The 23,855-nt window shown below is 46.9% G+C and overlaps 1 protein-coding gene across 5 annotated transcripts in view; it reads right to left on the reverse strand.

Annotated features, from left to right (window-relative positions):
- Positions 1-23,855, reverse strand: part of IRF3 (interferon regulatory factor 3) — a 430,041-nt gene that overhangs the window by 245,435 nt on the left and 160,751 nt on the right. For 4 of the 5 annotated variants that reach the window (XM_069605192.1, XM_069605193.1, XM_069605198.1 and 1 more), the window contains exons 8-9: positions 17,256-17,342; positions 16,641-16,727 (exon numbers count right to left, since the gene is read on the reverse strand). In XM_069605192.1, the coding sequence (XP_069461293.1) occupies positions 16,641-16,727; positions 17,256-17,342 (174 nt within the window). The remainder of the gene's footprint in view (positions 1-16,640; positions 16,728-17,255; positions 17,343-23,855) is intronic. The other variant, XM_069605200.1, reaches the window with a different exon arrangement.

Consider the following 23,855-nt stretch of genomic DNA (forward strand, 5'->3'; position numbering starts at 1 on the left):
TTCTGATCCTGGGCCTAAGGGAACAAAGGCTTACCAACCTGGAATCCAGTCTTCAGCAGCACCTGTAAAGACAAAGAAAGAACAGGTTAGCACTACGGTCTTCAGTGGCAGCGCATCTCTTACCTGGTCCATCGGCTGTCACCAACGCCTCGCGCTGCATTCCGGCATCTGAAAGACAAAGGCTTACCTACTCTTCGCATGCTCCGGAGGTCTTCGCACTGCATTCCGGCATCTGGAAGACAAAAGAAGGTGCGTTTAAAGACATTGGGCAACTTTATTACTCACGTGCCATTACTCCTTCCCACGCCGAATCCAGTGGGTATTCCAGCACCCTTCAGCTTCTCTAAAGCTCCGAACTTGTACCTGCAAGATAAAAGGGACAGTTAGTGCGCATCGTGAAGCAGGCTACAAGCGCTTACTTACGTGCTTCCAGGCGCTTCTATTCCTCACGCGGGTTCGATCCTCAACTCTCATCAGCCCGCCATCCGCCATCGCCGGAACCCTGCAAAACAAGAGATATCATTACAAAAGACTTTTAAGACATTTGAAGTGCCCAGAATTTACCGTTCGTGCAGTTAACGACGGACAGCAGTCCTCTGAGGTCAAGAGGCCTGCACCCTTATCCAGTGAAGAAACTGGTTACGGCACCCTGCCCCGAGGCAGATGGAGAGCTCGGCGTTCACTTACCTAAGACATCTTACTCTTCGAGTCAGACATACAGTGCACAGAGGTCCAGCCCAAAGAGCCAACCGTGTGTTACACATCACCTTTGAAGATACGGCATTCACCCAGTCAAGACCGGCGCCTCTGCGGGAATCAGGTGAGCGTTACAATTACCGCCGCATTTAAGGGTCCGCCAAATCATGGGGGCAAATCTGCTGCGATTTTGCCGATTTTCGGCGCTATCACCGCCGGCAGTAATAGCGCCTGCGGCAATAGCGCCGAACATTCCCCATTGGCCCTAATGGGGAATGGGAAATTCCCAAATGGGCCCAATGAGGAATGGGGACTTACCGTTCCGCCAACCCGTGATCCAGCGCTAATAGCGCCGGGGGTTTGGCGGTAGGGCTACTGTAATTCCGCCGGGGTTAGCGCCCAACTCGTGATGAGGCCATTAATCTCATTTAGGAGAGCGCAGTGTCCCTTTTGTTCAACACTTACCCTGTACACAGGTGTAGTGTTGTTTGCGATTCTAGCTTGATATGCTGCTGAGGAGGCAACCTTCCTTCCGAAAGTATAGATTTTCTTGCTTTATTTGTCTGCGAGGCTTCAGCCAAAGCCAAAGGAGTGCCAGCCCTCTTTCTGGTAGTGGTGACGACCAGTGAATCAGGTTTTAGCGGACCCCTAATGTATAGAGGGTCGGCGGGCGCTGGCCTGAATAATTTCTCTATTCTGGGATTAACCGCCCTTGTGAGATTAGGCGCAAATAGGGAGGGCTGTATACATCTTTGTACAGACTTTAACAGCGGGATAAACTGAGTGGCAGACTTCCTGTCTCACAGAATGTCCTCATAAAGTCCTTGTCCACTTGTGCCTCTTGGGTGTCAACACTAAAGTGTTGGGCAGCCTTCAGCAGCAGCATTTCATTGTATTGTAGTTGGTTGTTTATGGGAGAATCTGCTACAGGCTGGTCTGGGTGGTCAGGAGACTGGATGATGTAGATCATTGTTTTCGTAGTATTGACCCTGACAATATAGGTCCCCTTGAGAGCCGGGGTCTTGTGACCCTGAGAGATCAACATCATACATATCCTAAGAGGGGTCTAGATAGGTGAAGGTCGGGGGGCCTAGGGCAGAGGTGCTAGGTTGTGGCTCAAGACAAGTTTCCTTGGCAGGGGGTTGATGTTTTGAAGCCCCTGGCTCTGAGCCATCTCTTAGGGATGTTAGTTCTTCTGGATGCTTGTCTATGAAGCCAAAAAAGCGTGACATCCTCTTTATAATTCTGTTAAATTGTTTAGTCACATGAAGATGGGAAGCCTGACATGAGAGTGGTGGCTTGGGAGGGTGCCTGGTCTTTGTTATGCATAGCCCCTGAGAGTTTGTCTACAGGGGAGGAAGAATCTATAACCTGAATGCCAAAGACGTAGAGGATTTTGACTGTTTCAGTGACCTTGTTTTTAACAGGGTAGCAGGGACGTGTTTTTTAATTAATTCATGCATATGTTTAGGGCACGCAGATGCGCTTTTGCCCGCCAGTTTTTCGGCTAGCGAAAGGAGGGATTTTTATGCGCTGTGTCTGAACCGACTTTGGCGGCCGGTTTATGCAGTCTGTCATGAGGAGAAAGCGTAAGCGATGGCCCAGAGGACAGGGAAGATCTAGAGGCTTTTTCTGCGGACACCGCGTAGGCTTAGACGCTCGACAATTTTGTTGAATGTCGGCCATGGGCTATGTGCTTTATGTTCTTGGATGTTTGAGTGCAATGGCCGCCGGGTTTCGTAGCCATCACAGAGCCGTCGGCCTGCTGATTGGAGTCGGGGGCCCGCACAGGGAGTTCCAATGAACCCCAGTCACCTTCGGCATCACCAAGGACACTGATACCGCCCTCGCTGGAGTCCTCCATCGTGTTGATGGTGGCTTCAACGTGCATTTCGTGGACGGCCCATCGCTTGGTGCAACGATCAATGAGTGTTTTTGGGTGAAAACTTTTGCAGGGCTTGCAAAGCTTTTCGGGGTGATCCCTACAGAGACAGTAATTGCACACTCAGTGCGTGTCATTCCACAGGAATTTTCTATGGCAGTTTGGGCAAAATTTAAAAGGTGTTTTGTCCATTATAAACAGAAAGGGCAGTTAGGCGAGGAAAAGGGAGAAAGAGTGGCAGAATATGCATTATTTAAAGAAGTCATTATGAAATACCTCTCCCCTCTCTCCCTACTGTTATGGCCGAAAGGCCGAAGAGGCCCATGAAGGTCATGTCTGGATATCGATTCAGTCAAGTCGTCGACGAGGGAGTTGTCAGTCGAGCAGTTGGATGACGCTGCGGCAAAGCGGACAATAAAGAAAGAAAGAGAAGTCTACGAATAAACTTTGAACTAGTCAAAGGCATCAGCCTCGAAGGAACTCAACAACTTGCCACTGACCACGATGGCAGAAGATAACAATCTGAGGGACCTCAAAGCGTGAAGGACCATGGGTACAGTACACGTCACACTAGGCAGACCCTCCAGAAAATTGCGGCATGAAATGGAAAATTTTGCGGCACAAAAAAGAAAAAAATTGCGGCACACAACTGCGTTTTTTGCGGCATTTTCTAATGTTGAAAAATATATAATTTAACATCTTTTTTAGCCTAAAACCAAGTAATTGCAAGGCTTTTGTTAGTGAGGAACAAAATGTTGTGTTCTGTCTGGCCACGCTCTGTAGGACAGCCAGGTCGAGTCACCACAGCCTAACATTTTGGATTGTGGTGGGGGAGGGGGGATATTGCCTGATCAGCTCCATGGAAATGGTGCTGCGCCACTACTTCCAGCAGACAAGTGAAAAGCAAATAAACAGATAGGCTTGAATTCAAAAGTGTAACCCTGGTTGAAGCCCATAGGTTTGCTTTTCGCTTGTCCTATGACCCCAGGAGAGAGGGGGAACAACTCTACACTTCTCCATGGAAGGAATCAGTGAGGCCCAAGACACAGGGGCAATGCAGTGGCAGTAACTGCAAGCCCATAATACCTAGCCAAACAATGAACTATCTTGGGTGGTCATCATTCCTTGGTTATGCCACCCACACATGGTGACTTAACACACCCACAAACAGAAATGACATCACAACACTACCAGGGGTCAAGTCCTACAAATTAAAGTGGGGGGACTCATCAACAAATGCAATGGCATGTGATGTCATCAGAAACTAGCATATCAAGGTGAAATAAGCATATATCATTAAATTGGCTTTGCATAACCACCAAAATTGCACAGGACGAATGGCATGTGCCTTTCATAAATTTAAACACCCAATTTTGTGCGTAATTGGTGTCATACAGCCCAGCCTTGATTGAAGGCTGGGCTGCATGACACAAACGCTCGTAGCTGTATTCGTTTCAAATTGCTTTACAATTATTGTAAAGCAATTTGAAATGAATACAGCTACGAGAGTCTTCAATTGGAATCATGCAGCCCAGCCTTGAATCAAGGCTGGGCTGCATGATACAAACGCTCACAGCTGTATTCGTTTTCAAATTGCTTTACAATTGGTATCATGCAGCCCATGATACCAATTGAAGACTCTCGTAGCTGTATTCGTTTCAAACTGCTTTACAATAATTGTAAAGCAATTTGAAACGAATACAGCTACGAGCGTTTGTATCATGCAGCCCAGCCTTGAATGAAGGCTGGGCTGCATGATACCAATTGAAGACTCTCGTAGCTGTATTCGTTTCAAACTGCTTTACAATAATTGTAAAGCAATTTGAAACAAATACAGCTACGAGTGTTTGTATCATGCAGCCCAGCCTTGATTTCAAATTGCTTTACAATAATTGTAAAGCAATTTGAAATTAATACAGCTACGAGAGTCTTCAATTGGTATCATGCAGCCCAGCCTTGAGGCTGGGCTGCATGATACCAATTGTAGACGAGCGGCAGAAAGCATTAAGTTTATGCTTTCTTTTCCGGCACTCGACAGGAAAGTAATTTACTTTCCTGTCGAGCGCCAGTAATGAAAACAGTCCAGTGGCCTCTTTGGGTGCTCTGAGTTGGGGGCAGATGAGCGGACAGGCCAGTGCTTACCTGGCTACGCTTCACCAACTCTGTCAGCTCGGCATGGCGGGCACTCAAAGAGCCTTGGAGGTGCCTGGGGTCACAGCCAAATGCTGTGCAGCTCCCAGGCCTGCGTGACCCTCCCCCAATCCTGGGCCTGCAACGCAGAGCCGGAGGTGTTAACCCTCAAGCTGCTGCAATCAGCAGTCAGCTGTGTTCGCTCTAAATCATTAAATGAGTGCGAAAAAAGACACACTAAGCTAACGTGTCTTTTTCGCGCTCATTTAATGATTTATAGCGGCAATTGCGGGAAATGGCAAATTTTGCGATTTTTTGGCAAATCGCAAAATCGCCATAAGGTGGATGGTCTGACTAGGGATAGTATTACTAAGACGCCCTGTCGACGTCCATTTTCGACTTTCCAAAACAAATCTTGTAATACTCTGCAATATATACACACACACACACACACACACACTAGCTGTTCCCAGCGGCTTCGCTCATGTGGATTTGGGTATTAAGTACAATTGTTTTGAAAAGTCACATGACATTTTCGTATGAGCCCACTCTGGAACAGGCCACGTAAAACTGAACATACAAGAAGCAGTCTTCCCTTAGGTCAATCCCTGATACCTTTAAAGTATGCCCTTAGATTTGTTGAAGGTCATGGGGAAACAAACATTTAAGGGGAAATGAAGTCTTTTGAATTCAAACGGATATTCTGAAGGTATAAGAGGTATTTGTGCTATGAACAGACTCCCCCTGGCCAGAACTGGTTTGCACCGTACCCTCAATCACATTTTTGTGGAGAGCGTTCACTCGCAATATGGTGCCATTACAGAGCTTAGGTGGGTTGAGGTTCCACAATAATATCACAGGCGCTTCCACTTTGAGAAGAAGTTTGTGTTCGGGAGGACCAGGAGTATTTAAAGTGTTCAAGAACTGAACGGGGTTGTGAACTTCGTAATCACTTTGAACCACTCAGTTTACAGATTTATAGTCCTTTGAAAAAATTAAAAAGTATCTTATTGATTACAGCAGCCAAGCTCTTTTTTTCTGTAGATTTCTCCATTAGAATTTTAGATTTTTTTATGTCGGGGTGCATTTTGGATGCAAGGTCTGCTAGCAAATTTCTGACTGTGCCTAGGGTGGAAGGACAATTTTGATCTCAAATACGGGATACTCTCCATTACCAATTTTTAGAAGCAGTTAGGAAATGTACTTTATAATGAAGATTTAAAATGTGAATTTTTACATTTCTATCATCTTCGGTTTGTGAGATATGGGTATTCTTCCAAAATAATTCAACCCCCTTTTCCACCTCCCTAAACTGGATTTTCAGAAAATGGTAAAACACATGTTTTCCTGGAATTTCCTGGAGAAAAGGTTTGTATTTGGGCTAATTTGCATACCCACAATGCCTTGCTGTTGCGGCTCAGAACTGGAGGTGAACTTCCAGTGATGGCTATGAGGATGATGCGTGAGTTATGGAGAGAAGGATTGAGGTGGGAGGATGGCATGTGTTTGTGAGGTGGAAGAATGAGTATTAGTGGAGTAGGGATGACTGATGCACTAATATGAAGAGGAACATTAAGATGTGATGTGACATCTGATCACTGTGGAGGAATGAGTACGAATATGGACTAGCGATTACTGATGAGTTGTGACGAGAAGCATTAGGGTAAAAAGTATGAGGACAATAACTGATGACTGAGGAGGAGGAATGAGTGCAAAGAGAAGTAGTGATGGCAGATGCATGCGTTGTGATGACTGCAGAGGCGGCATGAGGATTAAGGTTGATGTTGTAACGCTCACCTGATTCTCGCAGAGGCGCCGGTCTTGACTGGGCGACTACCGTATCTTCAAAGGTGATGTGTAGCACCCGGTTGGCTCTTTGGGCTGGACCTCTGTGCACTGTATGCCTGACGTGTAGAGTAAGATGTCTGCAGATAGAAAATATGGGGTTAATGAACTGGGGTTATTGGGGTGTCCCTATCTCTTTCCTCTTCTCCTCTCCTGTAGACCCCCAAAGGTTAACGCTCTCACCTTAGGTAAGTGAATGCCAAGCTCTCCATCTGCCTCGGGGCAGGGTGCTGTAGCCAGTTTCTTCACTGGGTAGGTAGCACAGGCCTCTTGACTTCAGAGGACTGCTGTCCGTCGTTTACTGCACGAACGGTAAGTTTCGAGTCATTCAAATGTCTTTTTAAAGTCTTTAGTAATGATGTCTCTTGTTTTGCAGGGTTCCGGCGATGGCGGATGACGGGCTGAAGTGAGTTGAAGATGGAGCCCGTGTGATGAATAGAAGCGCCTGGAAGCACGTGAGTAAGCGCTTGTTGCCTGTTTCACGATGCGCTCTAACTGTCTTTTTATTTTGCAGGTACGAGTTCGGAGCGGCTGCAGGGTGCCGGAATACCCACTGGATTAGATGTGGAAAGGAGTAATGGCACGTGAGTATTAAAGTTCCCCAATGTCTTTAAACGCACCTTGTTTTGTCTTTCAGATGCGGATGCAGCGCCGAAGGCCTCCGGAGCGTGCAAAGAGTTGGTAAGCTTTTGTCTTTCAGATGCCGGAATGCAGTATGAAGACCTCCGGAGCGCACGAAGAGTAGGTAAGCCTTTGCCTTTCAGATGCCGGAATGCTAACCTGTTCTTTCTTGTCTTTATAGGTGTTGCTGAAGACTGGATTCAGGATGGTAAGCCTTTTTCCTTAGGCCCAGGACTGGATGCAGAAGACACGATGAGCGTCCTGCTGCAGAGGGTGCAGAATAACGCAAAGCAAGATTCATCCACCGGGTGTGGTTTAAATAGCCTCCTGTAGTGCTTAGGTGTCTCCTTCCACAGCCACGCCTAAGTAAGATAAGAGTACCTGGTAAGAAAAGAGTTCCTGCCTTCCAGAAGAGTTCCAGTGTTCTAAATCTAGGGAGTGGCTCCAGCCCCACCCAACAGGAAAAGTAGTTCCAAACAGAAGAGGATCAGAGGCTCAACTGGCAGGCAAGTAAGCAGCATGGTCTGCTGCAGGTAAGTCCACCCAAGCATTATGAGCCCGGCGCTTCCAGCGCTGGGACTGGGCATATTTATGAGCCTGGTGCCACTGGCGCCAGGACTGGGTCCAAAAGGTCCCAATTGGGACTGGTTGGCACTCGGAACCTGGGTTATGGATCTGCTTCCAAGGGAGTTGGGAAAACCCTGACCTTTTGGAAGCAGAGATCATGACAGTACCCCCCCTCAAGGCCCCTCCCAAACCGGGCTTCTCCGGGGGTTTTGGCTTGTCAGGAAATATTCGGTGAAATCTTTTGATTAGGCGAGGAGCGTGGACATATTCAGCAGGTTCCCAGGATCTCTCTTGGGGGCCGTAGCCTTTCCAGTCAATTAGGTAGAATAGTTTAGATTTGGAGATCTTGGAGTCCAGAATGCTTTTGACTTCAAACTCGAGTTCTCCATCCACTAGGATAGGTTTTGGAGATTTGGTTAGTCGGGTTTGAGGTTGCACGGGTTTTAATAGAGAGACGTGGAAGACCGGATGTATCTTCATGTGCGGGGGCAAGTCCAACTTTACCGCTACTGGGTTTACTATGGTAGTGATGGAATAGGGACCAAGGTATCTTGGGTTGAATGTGCGTGGCCCTTTTAGAGATAGATATTTGGTGGATAACCAGACTTGATCCCCTACTTGATAGTGAGGGGCTTCCTTCCGATGTTGATCTGCTCCTTTCTTGTATTGTTCTTTAGCCCTTTGAAGGTGAGAAACAGCTTCCTTAAAGGCTTGGGTGATTGTAGAATGCAGGTAGTCTACTGCTGGTGTTTCAAGATCTTGGAGGGGATCCAACTCCGAGGTTCGAGGGTGACTGCCGTACAAAAGAAAAAACGGGGTTTTCCCAGTTCCCGAATGGACAGAGTTATTGTAGGCATACTCGGCTATCCAAAGGATATCTTTCCAAGTTTTTTCAGTTTGTTGCAGCATGCAGCATAAATACTGTTCCAGAGTTTGATTGGTCCTCTCGGTTTGTCCGTCGGTCTGAGGGTGGTGACTGGTCGATAGTCTCACATCAATTTGAGCCGACCGACAGCAACTTCGCCAAAAATGAGAAATAAATTGACTACCTTGATCCGAAATTAGAACCGAAGGAAAACCGTGCAGTCGGACGATGTTTTCGAGAAATTCTCGGGCCAGAGTTGCTGCTGTTGGCAAGCCTTTGAACGGAATGAAATGCGCCATCTTGGAGAATAAGTCCACGATTACTAGAATCGTATTGTATCCGGAGCATGGAGGTAGATCGGTGATGAATTCCATAGAAAGCGTATGCCAAGGGCGAGGTGGGATGTCAATAGGGCGTAAGAGGCCTGCTGGTCTTTCCTTTTGACTCTTGTTTTGTGCGCATACTCCACAGGACATTATAAAGTCTCTGATATCTTTTTTCCAAGACGGCCACCAGAAGTAGCGCTTGATCTTTTCTGAGGTCTTGGCTATACCGGGATGACCTTCCATTAAAGAGTCGTGATAACAAGAGATTACTTTTTTCTGTAAATCTGTGCTGGGTAGGTATAATCGTTCTTGGAAATACAATAAGTTGTCCTTTACTGCAAAGTCCTTTCCCTGCAAATGCCAATTCTGTATATCTGCTGGAGTTACAAGTTGCCTGGCTTTATCCTTAACTTCCTCTATGGATTCTGTGGCGATTACACCCAGAATTCTTTGTTCGGGAATGATTGGTACAGGTTTAGGGTTGATCAAGTGTTCTTCCACTCCCATCCGAGAAAGGGCATCGGCTTTACCGTTCTTTGTACCAGGTCGATAGGTAATTATGAAGTCAAACTCGGCAAAGAATAATGCCCAACGGAGTTGTCTAGAGGATTGGGCTTTTGCGGTTTTCAAATATTGCAGGTTTCGGTGATCCGTAATCACAGTAACGGTGTGTCGGGCCCCCAGCAGATAATGCCGCCAAGCCTTAAAGGCAGACTTGATAGCCAGAAGTTCCTTGTCAGTAATCGTGTAATTGACTTCAGGAGGCGAGAATTTGCGGGACCAAAATGCCACGGGATGCAACTGATTGGTTACCGGATCCTTTTGTGATAGAACTGCCCCCATGGCAAGGCTTGAAGCATCAGTTTCCACGATGTAGGGGAGTTCGGGGCGAGGGTGTTTTAAGATTGGTGCAGAGATAAATTTAGTCTTCAAATCCTGGAAAGCTTGTTCCGCCTCGGTAGACCATTCAAAACGTTTGTTTTTCTTTAACAAGGCAGTGATGGGCTGGACTATTCGAGAGAACTCGGGGATAAACCTGCGGTAAAAGTTAGCGAAGCCTAACATGCTTTGCACACCTTTTACGGAGGATGGTGATGGCCATTTGAGAACTGCATCGACCTTCTTTGAATCCATACGCACTCCGCCAGGTGATAATATGAATCCCAAGAATTCAACTTCAGTCACGTTGAAAACACATTTTTCCAACTTAGCGAAAAGTTTGTGTTGACGCAATCTTTCGAGGACCATTTTCACGTGTTTCCGATGTTCAGATTCCGATGAAGAATAAACGAGGATGTCGTCAATGTAAACAACAACACATACATCTATGAGCTCTCTGAGGACATCGTTCATAAAATATTGAAAGGCGGCCGGGGCATTGCAAAGTCCGAAGGGCATGACCTGATATTCAAATAGCCCATACTTGGTGCGGAAGGCCGTCTTCCATTCATCGCCCTCTTTTACTCGTACCAAGTGGTAAGCTCCTCTAAGATCCAGCTTTGTATATATGCATGCTTTTCTGACTTGGTCCAGGAGTTCAGGGATCAAAGGTAACGGATATCTATTCTTAACGGTGATCTGGTTCAGGGAGCGATAATCGATACAAGTTCTAAGGTCTCCTTCCTTTTTTGGAACGAAGAACAAAGCTGAAGAAGCAAGGGACTTGGAAGGACTAATAAACCCATTTGCCAGGTATTGATCCAGGTATTGTCGAAGGTGAAGGTTCTCAGGCTCGGTGAGGGCATAAATTCTACTACAAGGAGGAGTAGATCCAGCTATCAGGTCTATCTGGCAGTCATAAGACCTATGAGGAGGTAGAGAGTTAGCCTGATCCTTCCGGAAAACATCTTGGTATTCTAGGTATTCGGGAGGTAACTGGGGAGTCTCTGAAGAAATTGCGGCCAGTGCAACACCAGGTGGAGGGTGACAAGTAGAGACACATTCTGGAAACTGGACCGTTCTTGCTCGCCAATCGATCAGAGGATTGTGTTTCTCTAACCAAGGTATTCCTAGAATAATCTGAAACTGAGGGGCCTTGATCACATCGAACACGATCTTCTCATGGTGTCCATCTTGACTTACTAGCGTCACTTCTTGAGTGGTATGCGTTACTGGCCCGGAGGCTATCTCCGTACCATCCACCGTAGTAATGACGTCCTTTACAGCCTTGGGACAAAGAGTTAGATTCATCCTCAAAACCATTTCATGATCCACATAATTGCCGATGGCACCGCTGTCGACGTAAGCTTCAATTGCATGTAATCGATCCGGATTATCAGGGCTAATGAGGACCATAGGTATCACGAAATGCGAGGTCACGGAACTGGTTTTTACGCTCGGCAAGAGGACCTCTATTCTTGTCGGGCGAGGTCGTTTCCCTGCTCAGAGTTTGTAACTTTGGTAACTGCAGCTCCTACTGCCTTCTTGGCAGGTTTCACCGGACAGTCTCGAAGAAAGTGCCCTGAGTTTCCGCAATATAGGCATAATTGCAACTGTTTCCTCCTATCCCGCTCCCGTTGTGTTAGAGGACCTTTCAGACCCCCTATTTGCATGGGTTCCCCGGAGTCTACTCCTTTGGAAGGAGTTGGCGGTTTGGAAAATACTCGAGCATCAAACTTGGAACGATCGGCCTTCCTGTTCTGCAGCCTGTGATCTATTTGAACGACCAAGTCTATGTAATCCGAACAGTCTTGTGGGGGATTCACTACTTGGGCTAAAACGTCTTTGAGCTCTCCACGTAGACCTCTATAAAACAGCGTAATCCTTTTGTCCTCAGGCCATTGAGTTTCCACTATTAGTCTATTGAAAGATGCAATATAAGCCAAAAGGTCTTGATTACCCTGTCGCAACGAAAGAAGCTCATTGTCCAAGGCCTGCCCCTGTGAATGTCTTGCGAACAGTTTTTCCATACCAAGCTGAAAGGCTTGAAAATCATGGAGAACCGGATCATTTGATGAACTAGAGGGATCGACCAGTCTGCCGCATTGCCACTAAGGTACGAAAGTACAAAAGCTACTTTAGCTTGATCAGTTGGAAAGGCTGCTGGCCGGCATAAGAAGTGCAACCGGCACTGATTGATAAATACTGCAAACCTCTTTGGGTCACCAGAAAATCGCTCGGGCGGGGCCAGAGGTACATTCCCAGGTAGGTTGATCTGCACTGGATTCATAGATGATGTTGAAGGAAGATTTGCCCCTGATGCGGGTAACGGGGTCTGTCCGGCTTGTGACTGTAGCACTTGTCTAGCAAGATTGTCTGTTCTCTCCTTGGAAATAATTAGTTCCCTTCTTAGAGCATTCGTTTCCTGACGAGTTGCATGCACTTCTGCCCTTAGTTCCCCAAGTAACCGGGCTAGGGGGTCAGTATCCGAGGTTTCCATAGCACCTGGGCGAGAGTTTTGCGGTAGGCTTTGCGTTCTGTAACGCTCACCTGATTCTCGCAGAGGCGCCGGTCTTGACTGGGCGACTACCGTATCTTCAAAGGTGATGTGTAGCACCCGGTTGGCTCTTTGGGCTGGACCTCTGTGCACTGTATGCCTGCCGTGTAGAGTAAGATGTCTGCAGATAGAAAATATGGGGTTAATGAACTGGGGTTATTGGGGTGTCCCTATCTCTTTCCTCTTCTCCTCTCCTGTAGACCCCCAAAGGTTAACGCTCTCACCTTAGGTAAGTGAATGCCAAGCTCTCCATCTGCCTCGGGGCAGGGTGCTGTAGCCAGTTTCTTCACTGGGTAGGTAGCACAGGCCTCTTGACTTCAGAGGACTGCTGTCCGTCGTTTACTGCACGAACGGTAAGTTTTCGAGTCATTCAAATGTCTTTTTAAAGTCTTTAGTAATGATGTCTCTTGTTTTGCAGGGTTCCGGCGATGGCGGATGACGGGCTGAAGTGAGTTGAAGATGGAGCCCGTGTGATGAATAGAAGCGCCTGGAAGCACGTGAGTAAGTGCTTGTTGCCTGTTTCACGATGCGCTCTAACTGTCTTTTTATTTTGCAGGTACGAGTTCGGAGCGGCTGCAGGGTGCCGGAATACCCACTGGATTAGATGTGGAAAGGAGTAATGGCACGTGAGTATTAAAGTTCCCCAATGTCTTTAAACGCACCTTGTTTTGTCTTTCAGATGCGGATGCAGCGCCGAAGGCCTCCGGAGCGTGCGAAGAGTTGGTAAGCTTTTGTCTTTCAGATGCCGGAATGCAGTATGAAGACCTCCGGAGCGCACCAAGAGTAGGTAAGCCTTTGCCTTTCAGATGCCGGAATGCTAACCTGTTCTTTCTTGTCTTTATAGGTGTTGCTGAAGACTGGATTCAGGATGGTAAGCCTTTTTCCTTAGGCCCAGGACTGGATGCAGAAGACACGATGAGCGTCCTGCTGCAGAGGGTGCAGAATAACGCAAAGCAAGATTCATCCACCGGGTGTGGTTTAAATAGCCTCCTGTAGTGCTTAGGTGTCTCCTTCCACAGCCACGCCTAAGTAAGAAAAGAGTTCCTGGTAAGAAAAGAGTTCCTGCCTTCCAGAAGAGTTCCAGTGTTCTAAATCTAGGGAGTGGCTCCAGCCCCACCCAACAGGAAAAGTAGTTCCAAACAGAAGAGGATCAGAGGCTCAACTGGCAGGCAAGTAAGCAGCATGGTCTGCTGCAGGTAAGTCCACCCAAGCATTATGAGCCCGGCGCTTCCAGCGCTGGGACTGGGCATATTTATGAGCCTGGTGCTACTGGCGCCAGGACTGGGTCCAAAAGGTCCCAATTGGGACTGGTTGGCACTCGGAACCTGGGTTATGGATCTGCTTCCAAGGGAGTTGGGAAAACCCTGACCTTTTGGAAGCAGAGATCATGACAGATGTATAAAGATGATGAATGATAATGTCACAAAATGTAGAGTGTGAAGTCAGGAGGAGTATTAAGGAAGGATGAGGTGTGAAAAAGAGGAGTGAAGACTGATGAATGGTAATGAATGTCAGGACTGATTTTCTATACTTTGCTTTTCTCTAAATCAAGAATTTTCACAAATTATTCTGCTTGAGTGGCAGAGACTGTTAGGCCTTTGTCACTACATGACTTTTACAAGTGATAGTAACTGTTTCCATGTTATCCAGATCTGTAGATGACTGCTAACTACTAGGCAATCAAAAATCACAAAGTACTGTGTAAGTATTATCTGGACACACCGCCAGTGCACTACACTGAGGTACCCAATACTGATCCTTTTCAGAAAACACCCAGATGTTAAGTGGAGAGGGTCACCCCACCGATGTACACCAATTTGTTAGGACCAATTTTTTTATTCTCTGGCCTGGTGGACAGATGTATAGAAGGCCAACCTAGATTGCGACAGAGACACCTCTGGGGAGCTGTAGCCAAACCATTTCAAGGTAGCAGTAACGAGAGGTCTAGGCTAAGTATCAAGAGGTGGTGAGCTTGTAAAGGGTCTACAATGAGTACACAGAATGGGAATCACAAATTACAGACAATATGTATAAAAATACAGTTATCTTTGGCCAAACAACGCTATGAGAAATGACTACTGGCAGGTAGAAATATCACACACCACTAATAATAGAATACATATATACAGTAACTGAAGTAGGGCATAACACAAATAAAACACCTGTAAAAGAAAGTGCAGATTAGGTTATTGTACTACGGATCCACAAAGAGTTAATCCTAACATCAAAAGTCCTTCCCTAAGTTGTCTGGGGCCTTATGCCCAAAGGTTTAGGAAAGTTCTGACACAGTTTGTGATGCAGGAAAAAATGAAGGTAGTGTCTCTGGGGTCCAGTGAACAGTTCCAAGTGTTAGAGGACAAGAGTGTCCCCAACTTTTAGAATGCTTGTGCCAGCAAGCTATGGTAAAACCAAAGTATAGTAAATGTTTTGTAAAAGTTAGAAAAACTTTTAAAGGGAGTATAGGGGCAGGTAAGAACCATTGTAACTTCCCCATACTTGACAGGTCAATGGAAGAAGGTCCGAGGTTGCTTTTCTCGCCCTCACCCTCAGTCCTTGATTCGCAGGGGGGGTGAAGGTTCGAGCTGATCTCCGGTCGGTGTCTTTCGCTGGTGCTAGGACTCTCGGATGAAGAATGTAGAAAGACACGATGCAGGACCCCTCTCAGGAATGGACTCGAGGCAGGTAAGCTGTTTCGGACTGTGGTCACTGCAGCACGGTGACGCAAAGGGCATCACTTGTCACGGTCAGAATTTCCCTCCTATCTTGGGTCCCCTTGAAGCTAGGACCTCGACATTACATTGAGGCAAGTCTTGTAGGACAAGATGAGGATCGCCCAAGATCCAGGCCTCAACTCGGTACGGCGACATCGGCAGCACAGTGACCCAAACTCAGAGCTGGTCAGCCAAAGGACATCCCAGGACACTTCCAAATGCACTTCTTCGCAGGGTACCAAGAAGACATCAGGAATGGATGTTCCCTCCACTTCAAGGGTCGCTGCTCCTTTGCAGGAGTGCTGAAGGTCACGAGCAAGACAGGGTTCCACCAGGACAGCAGCAGACATTGGTTGCCAGGCCTCCGTCAGTTGGGTTTCCGGTCTCTTGAGGGTCTCACAGCTGGACAGGAGTCTTGGCTCTTCAGGTTACTCCAGGATCACTGAAGAATGGGCGCAGGGCTCTTCTTATTATCCTAAAAGCCAGGCAAGAGCTGAAACTCCCACCAGACAATAGCAGGACTAGCCACACACACCCCAGGAGTGGTCCAATCAAGAGCACTGGCGGGAAGACTCATGCATGCCACTCAGACACACTGGAACCAGTTTGTAGATTGGGACCAGACAGTCCCAGCACACATCCTGCCAGCAAAGACACATAGCCTTCCAGTAGCCCGCCAAAAGCCTCTGCTTTCCCAGACACTGGAAGTCCATATAAGGATTTTCCAGGCCTCACATGTCAGGAAGAAGGCTAAATAACAAGATGGCCAAAGGACAAGTGAAAAACCATGTGGCATGGCCATGTTTGGACATTAGCCACATTTAGTAGTCAAACGCGGTAAACGTGGTAAGGCTAAAACAAAAATTACCAATAAATGGTAAAAAGTCACTGCTGCCACCAGCTTGTCCATTTAGCACACCTAGAGTAACCAAAAAGCCTTTGAATGTTAGTCTAGGGCAAAAACAAAAGTGTACCCCATTGTATTGCATTGTAAGCTGCATTGTACAATGATACAAAGTTACCACATGCGATAACAAGTTCCTAAAAGTAGTTACAAAGTCACAAGACGAAGGGAAACAATGCTTCCCAGTACTGATAGCCTGAAGGACATGCCAGTTTCCCCATAACAGACGAGCAAAAGACTGTGTAGTGAAGCTTTAAGGCTTTACTGCACTGTAAAAAGTACAGGTCAGGACCAAAAATAAAAGCAAAAAGTGTGGGGGTCCATAAAAATGGAAGGAAAGGTGCAGTAAAGGGAAATCTTTCCTAACAATGAAGACCTAGAATGACAAATAAGGAGTGGGAGAGAGGGGGAAACAGGATTTTCTTAAAAGGATGCTCTAGACATAATGACAGGATTATCCACAAAGTGTGACTCTAAAATAGGTGCATGTTCAAAACCTCACAGCCTGCATCACATGACAAGCTAAACTCCCACACAAACGATCCATTTACCAGCAAAACCCAACACATTGCATCACATGGCCTTGATCAAATTAGAGGGCTCACAGTACAGCAAAGTCTGCTTTGTCTCTATAAAACATCAAAGCACTGCACTTACCGAGGGTGTTGTTTTGGTAAAACTGTTCCAGAGGGTTAACTGCTTGTTGGAATTGATCCGGAACTAGTGGGACGGCATAACATTCAACTACAAGAAAAGAAAAGATGTTTTCTTATTTTAGAAAGCAGTTCTTCTGTGGGAGCTTTTGTCCGCAGAAAGTAGGTCACAAAGCAGAGTAGGATGGGAATACTGTGCGCAGCCATGTGGTAATGCAGAAGTGTTGCATGCAGTCATTTGGTCATGAGGAGGATTTAACATATAAATATTGCACGCTGTGTTGTAATAATGCTGGGCTGGTGTGAGAATGCGAGAACACTGCACGCCATGTAGTAATGCGGTTGTTCCGAGAACGGTGATGTGCTAATGCAAGAATGTTGTGTGCAGTGCTGTGGCAATGCAGGAGTGCTGCATGCAGTGCTGTTTACAGGAATGTGTTGCTGAAAGTGAGGGCTGTGTTTGTTTATGTGAGAGATCTGGTAAAGTAGGAGTGATGGTCTCAGTTGAGATGGGGTTAGGGGTGGTTGGAACAGGATAGGGGGCTCCTGATCAGAATCACAGGGGGGGTCCCCTTGTTTTGGAATACACTGTAGCTCTGCAACCTGTAGCCATACTCACTGGGGGGGTTGTCAGGGCAGAATTGCTCCAATAGGTTGCTTGCTTCTGGGGTCGGCTCCAGAACTGGGGCAGGATACGTTTCCACCGCTAAAAAAGAAAACACAAGCTCTTATATTATCAAACGGGTCTTCAAATGGAGCTATCGCCAACAGAATGTAAAGTGGTGGGTCTGCAGTCAGGGCTGATGTACACTAACAGTGCGGCGTGTGTGGGTCTGAGCCCTGGAATAGCACGAGGTGCTGAAGGTCAGAGTTGTTTATGTATGTAACTTCATTTAATTTTCAGGTTTAAAAATAAAACATCAAAGCGTACTAGCCATATGTTGGGTCAAAGACAGAAACAGAACACCAAAGGCAGAGTTAAAAGATTCAAAAACAGTAACAGCCTCAAAAGATATTGCCACAGGGATTTAAACGAGTATTTTCAGGATTCCCAGACTCTCGCCACACTTCTACTAGACCCCCTCGATATTGCCTCTTCAATTAACTATTCAGGCCGATACAAGGTACATTAAAAGATCTGCTTAGCCGCAGTCTGGGGCATGGTCTTTGGAAGTTGGCCCGAATGAGACCCGAGAAAACTGGGCTGAAGCCAAAGTCCTCGAGAGTGGCTTGAAAAAAGTGTCAATACTATCCAAGGCTCTAGTGGCATGGCTCCGGGAGGATAGCTCAGGGGCAACGCGCTCGTCTTGGAAGCAAGAGGACGCAACACAGGTTCGATCCCCGGGTCTGCACTTAGAAACCTCGGGGCATTAAGTGCGTTATAAAAATCAGTTATAACCATTACACATCAAACCCCCGTAGGCATGTAAAGGCACTTCAAATACCTTACCAAGTTCTATCGGATCAATGACCCTGCTAATGTGTTCATTTTGATTAGTGATAAAATCTATCTGATTGGACCTAATAAGGGAAGGAAGGACCTCATTACATGTGAGACTAAAACATTTGAATAGTTATTGCCATCTATGTTTAGTAATGCAATGAGTCGCAGTGTGGCATGTCTTTATCTGGTTCAAGGTTCCCTTTCTCTTGTCTAAGAGCACATTTTCCTGATGATCTGATTGAATTCTGCACTCTGTTAGGTAAGATTTCCATCTTTATGAATAAAGGGAGAGAAGATCCAGTGATCGCAATTCCCTGGGAGAAGTGAAAAGAGAAGTAACTTAGTGTGATAACCCACGTGAGCAGACTAGTGAAAAGCTGAATGCTAATATCCTGGAAAAGGGCACACACAGTGCAACAGATACAAGGTCGGAGAGATTTAAGTGAGTTGAAATATAATGACCCAAGAGGGGTAACGACCCCAAACCACAAATATATCCTAGAGTATACTGAGAAGCCCAAACAAGAGGATAACTGTTGTAAGAAACCCATAAAGAAAAGTCTTGAGGAAATAAGAATAGTCACAGCTCATTTGAAGAATTCTATGACAAGAAGGAGGCGCGCATTATGCTTAACTCTTTAATTTGCCACCAACACAGCAATTCAACATTTTTAATAAACTTTTTCAAAACAAATGTTTCTTTCTGCTTTCAGTAAAATAAATCTTTAGTTTAAAAGTTTGTTTCTCTTTCCAGAGGCTCTATATCGATCTCCTACAAATCCCAAGAGCCTCCTTGTAAACAGTAGTCCTTCCTCCACCAATCCGGTGCCTGACTCCCCTATAAGACTCCCAGCACAATGTTCCTTCCTCTTTTTTTTTGCTGCCAACATACGAGATAAGTGCTTATTTTCTCTAATAAATGTGACTCTAAAGAGTTAATTTCGTTTCTGAATTTGAGTAAAACGACTATATTGAACGTTAGTGCGCAGCGTATATATATATATATTAAAAAAAAGATCTAGTTTTGAATATTATAATTTATATTATATTTCTTCCATGATTAGTGCTCTTGTGAGTGTATCTATAGAGCGACGCCCTTGCGCCCGCTCCAAATCATATTTGGAAGAGCCGCGCTACGAATAGAACTAACCCGGACTTTGGGAGGCTGCAGAGGCAGAGCCGGAGCCGCGGGCGCTCTCGCCTGTGAGAGGCATCCGGCCCGCTCCACAGCGCGTCGCACGGAAGGATTGCGCTAGGACCCTGGGGAAGCAGGAGGTGTCGAGCCTTCCCGTCTTCCCCAGAGCCCCTCCAGCATTCGTATTAGGATCGCGAGCGAGAGGAGAAAAGCTGTGTGGAGTACCCTCTGACTTAAAAAAATAAAAAAATAAAAAAATATATAATTACTTTCTGTCACGGAGCACGTGCGATTACAGCTGCAAGTAGCAGTCAAAAAAAAAAAAAAAAAGAAGGAAACTCTTACGTGACTCCAGAAGGCCTGCAGTCTTACAGCTGCCTCATTTTGTGACCCTGATCTTTTCAGTCGACAAAGAGAACGTTAGCTCTGCTAACTAAAGGACATTATGGCTCATTATGAAGGGGAACATTCTACAACGTATTGGGTGAATCCCTTTCACTAGCAGTTTCGGAAGGAGTACAACCTATTGCTCAGAGACTTGACATGCTTGAAGCATGAATATTACAAAAAGAGCAGGAGTCCCCTAGGAAATAGAGGGCGCTTAGCCCAGGCGAAGGCCCGTCGACTGGACACCCTCATAGTGGGGTTGAGCAGGGGTGTAAGGCTCAGAAGAGCAAAGTCTCTTTGACCCCCCTGAGCAAAGAAAGGAGGGTTGACCAGGACCCCCACAAGACAGACGACCCTGTCGCAAGATTGAAAAAGGCCTTCCTGGAAAAGTCAGCAGAATGTCTGCCCAGACCCCCTGCCCCAGGGGTGAATAATTTAGGGGACACAGACGAGGGCTACTCGCCCGACGATGGAGGGGAAGAGGATGACCTTCCAGGGCACCCCGCAGCAGGAGAGGAGACTCTAGATCAAGAGGAGGACACTAACGATATGTTTGATCCGGAGGCCATTAGGCATCCAAAATCATCTGAGTGGATACCTTCCCTGAAAGTGGCGCTCTACATGGCGCAACATATACGCAAACCACTTGATAGAGAAGTAAGATCTCGCATGAGAGCGGAATGTCCCCGCCCAGACCTCCCTGACAAGTTATCGGAGACCCCCGATCTAGACCCGAAGGTGGTCACATTCGTAACAAAAGTTTCTAAAGACATTAGAAAGGGCGTAGATAGAGCGTGGAGAGGGTGCCAAGACAAGGTACTGGATTTAGCGGGTCCACTTGCGAAAATTATGGATCTGGCTGAGAAAGCCAAGGACACTGGGACCCCCATAGATCCTCTGGTCCTAGCAAACTGGGCGCAAAGAGCCATGTGCTTCTTGGGTAATGCCAACTGCGTCCTCTCTTCTGAGAGGAGAAGTGGAGTGCTCCTAAAAATTGACTCAAAACTAAGCGACTTAGCGTCGTATGAAGCAGGGCAAGGAGCAAAAGGTCTGCTTTTCGGTAAAGCCTTTGCGAAGGAGATGTCGCAATTCGTGGGAACCTATTCAGCCCTCGAAAAAGCGCAGAGCTCCATTAAAAGAATCTTTCCCGGAAGAGTTTTTGCCGGGACCGGACGACAAAGGGGCCGAGCGTCCGGTCAATATTCCTATCATCGCAGGCCCCAAGGTCACAGAGCACAATATTGGGAGGGAAGACAACAAGATGCCTTCTTCCCCTCCAGGAAGAGGTTTCCGAGAGGTCGCAGGCAAAGAGGATCCTACAGACATGCAGGCGCCACTGGTGGTGAGTACCTCGAGTGTGCAAGTGGGGGGCAGGACCCTAAAATTTCTGGACGCTTGGCGCGCATTATCCAGCGATGCTTGGGTTTTAAAAGCAGTAGCAGGCTTGCGCATAGACTTTTTAGGTGACCCCTTTCAATGCCAAGAGCTGCAAGCGATACACCTATCAGTGCAGGAAGCAGCGCTTCTTCAGAGCGAGTTAGTGAAGCTTCTCCAGAAAGATGCGATAGAACGCGAGACGCAGTCTTCCCCTGGGTTTATAAGCAATATGTTCCTCGTCCACAGAAAAGAAAAAGTCCGTCCAGTTATCAATCTAAAAAACCTAAACGAATGGCTAAAGTACAATCACTTCAAGATGGAGGGAATCCATCTTCTTAGAGACTTGTTGCGCGAAAGAGATTGGCTAGCACCTCTAGACCTGAAAGACGCGTATCTTACAGTGCCTATAGCAGAAGCCCATCGCAGGTACCTACGCTTCCGCTGGAACAGGGAAGTGTGGCATTTCAAATGCCTTCTTTTCAGTCTCGCCTCAGCCCCATGGGCCTTCACCAAACTGATGAGGCCAGTTGCTGCGGCCATAAGAGAAAGAGGTATTTGATTCATAATTTATCTAGACGATATTTTGATCCTAAACCAGAACAAATGCTCTCTAGTCAACAATGTGCGTTGGGTTTTCACCTTACTATCTTCGCTGGGATTCCTGGTGAACCTCGACAAGTCTCAATTACAGCCCGTTCAAAGAATAGAATTCCTGGGGTTTATCATAGACACAGTGAAAGCAACACTGGAACTCCCGAACCAGAAAGTGAGAGCGATAAAGAAGGAGATCAAGACAGTCTTAACGAAGAAGACCATCTCACTTCGATACCTAGCCAGAATAGTAGGGCTTCTGGCAGCTTCCATTCAGGCCATCGTCCTGGGCTCCCTACATTACAGAGCCCTTCAGAGGCTCAAGACCAGACACTTGCAAGGAGGCCTGGGCTACCATCAATTGATAACCTTAGACAGCGAAGCAATCTCAGAGCTTCACTGGTGGCTGCAAAACATGGAAGCCTGGAACGGCCGCGCCATCTTCGGCGATGGGCCAGAGCTCATAATAGAATACGACGTGAGCAGAGCAGGGTGGGGAGCAAGATGTGGTCTGATAGAGACCGGAGGAAAATGGTCAGAGGACGAATTACATCTGCACATAAACTGCCTCGAGCTACTAGCAGGCTCGTTCGCGGTTCAGTCTTTCACCAAGGGCAGAGTCAAGTGCTCCGTACTGTTGAAGATGGACAACGTCTCCGCAGTACGATACATAAACAAACTGGGTGGTACCAGATCGAGAATGCTTGCAGAACTAGCAAAAGACTTCTGGCACTATTGCCTTCAGCATCAGATAGCAGTAGCGGCAGAATATCTTCCGGGAGCTCAGAACAACGTAGCAGACTGGAACTCTCGATACCTGACAGATTCCAGCGACTGGAAACTGCTTCCCCAAGTCTTTCACGAATTAAACCAAGTGTGGGGTCCCCTACACACAGATCTGTTTGCATCCAGACTGAATGCGCAGACAACCAATTACTTCAGTTGGAGGATGGACCCGTGTGCAGCGGGAACAGATGCGTTTCTACAGTCGTGGACAGGAGCAGTTCATTACTCATTCCCGCCTTTCATAATGATCACGAGACTTCTAGCGAAGGTTCACAGAGACCAAGCAGAGTTGGTACTAGTGGTCCCCCTTCGGAAATCTCAGCCCTGGGTTCCAGTAGTGATGGAACTTTCCTCGGATTTTCCAAGGAAGAGCCTGCATCGCCCGGACCTCCTCCTCAGCCCATCTGGCCAGTATCACCCTCTAGTGGAGGCGGGCTCCCTGCATCTCATAGCATGCAGAATTTCAGGAAGAGATGGGAACTGCCAGGAATTTCACAGATCGCTGCAGACTGTATCAGAGATTCCTGGGCGCCTTCCACCTTTAGGAGCTATAGTTCGGCATGGGATGCCTGGGCGCGATGGTGCGCAAACCTGCAGTTGGATCCCGTTTCAGCACCTGTAGTACAGGTCCTTAACTTCCTAGCGAACAAATTTCTCGAAGGCTGTGCTTACAGGACGCTGGGAGTTTATAGATCCGCCCTATCCGCAGGACATGACAGGGGGGAAGGAGCTCCAGTAGGAGAACAACCAGCAGTCCACAGGCTACTGAGAGGGATTAGATTAAAGAGGCCGCCGGAGCCCAAATACTCTACCTTATGGGACGTCCGTGACGTCCTACAGTTGTTTATGAGATGGCCAGAAAATAGTCAGCTATCCAGATCTCAGCTTTCACGGAAACTGGCGATGTTACTCTGTCTGACAGCATGCCAGAGAGTTTCATATGTAAAAGCATTAGAGATAGATAGAAAGATCTTTTATCCTGAAGGAATTGCGTTTACTATTGTGAAAAGAACGAAATCCGATTCCAGAGTGATTTCCTATCCCTATTTTCCCGAAAACAAAAAGCTATGTGTAGCGCAGTGCATTAAAGACTACGAGGTTGCTACAGCGCTGATTAGGCCGCAAGGAGTCACTCCATTGCTAATTGCGCGTAGGAAGCCCCATCATGCTATAGCTACAGCGACAATTGCTAGATGGGTGAAAGAAGTGATGCAGTGGGCAGGCATTGATTTAACCCTTTTTGGTGCACATTCTGTTAGGGGCGCAATGGCTTCTAGAGCTCTTTCTGTAGGAGTGTCTTTACAAGACATCATGAAATCAGCTGATTGGTCCTCAGAATCTACTTTTAAGACTTTCTATTTTAAGCCAGTGTCAGAAATGGCTAGTAGGGTGGTACAGAGCTTTGAACAAGCATAATGCTCGCCTCCGTCTTGTCATAGAATGAAGATTGCCCATGCTAACTGCTCTGGTCAGTCTTGATTCTATTAAGACAAGGAGGC

Source organism: Ambystoma mexicanum, chromosome 1p (genome assembly GCF_040938575.1).
Source record: "Ambystoma mexicanum isolate Mex_15411 chromosome 1p, UKY_AmexF1_1, whole genome shotgun sequence".
In the NCBI taxonomy this organism is placed as follows: Eukaryota; Metazoa; Chordata; class Amphibia; order Caudata; family Ambystomatidae; genus Ambystoma; species Ambystoma mexicanum.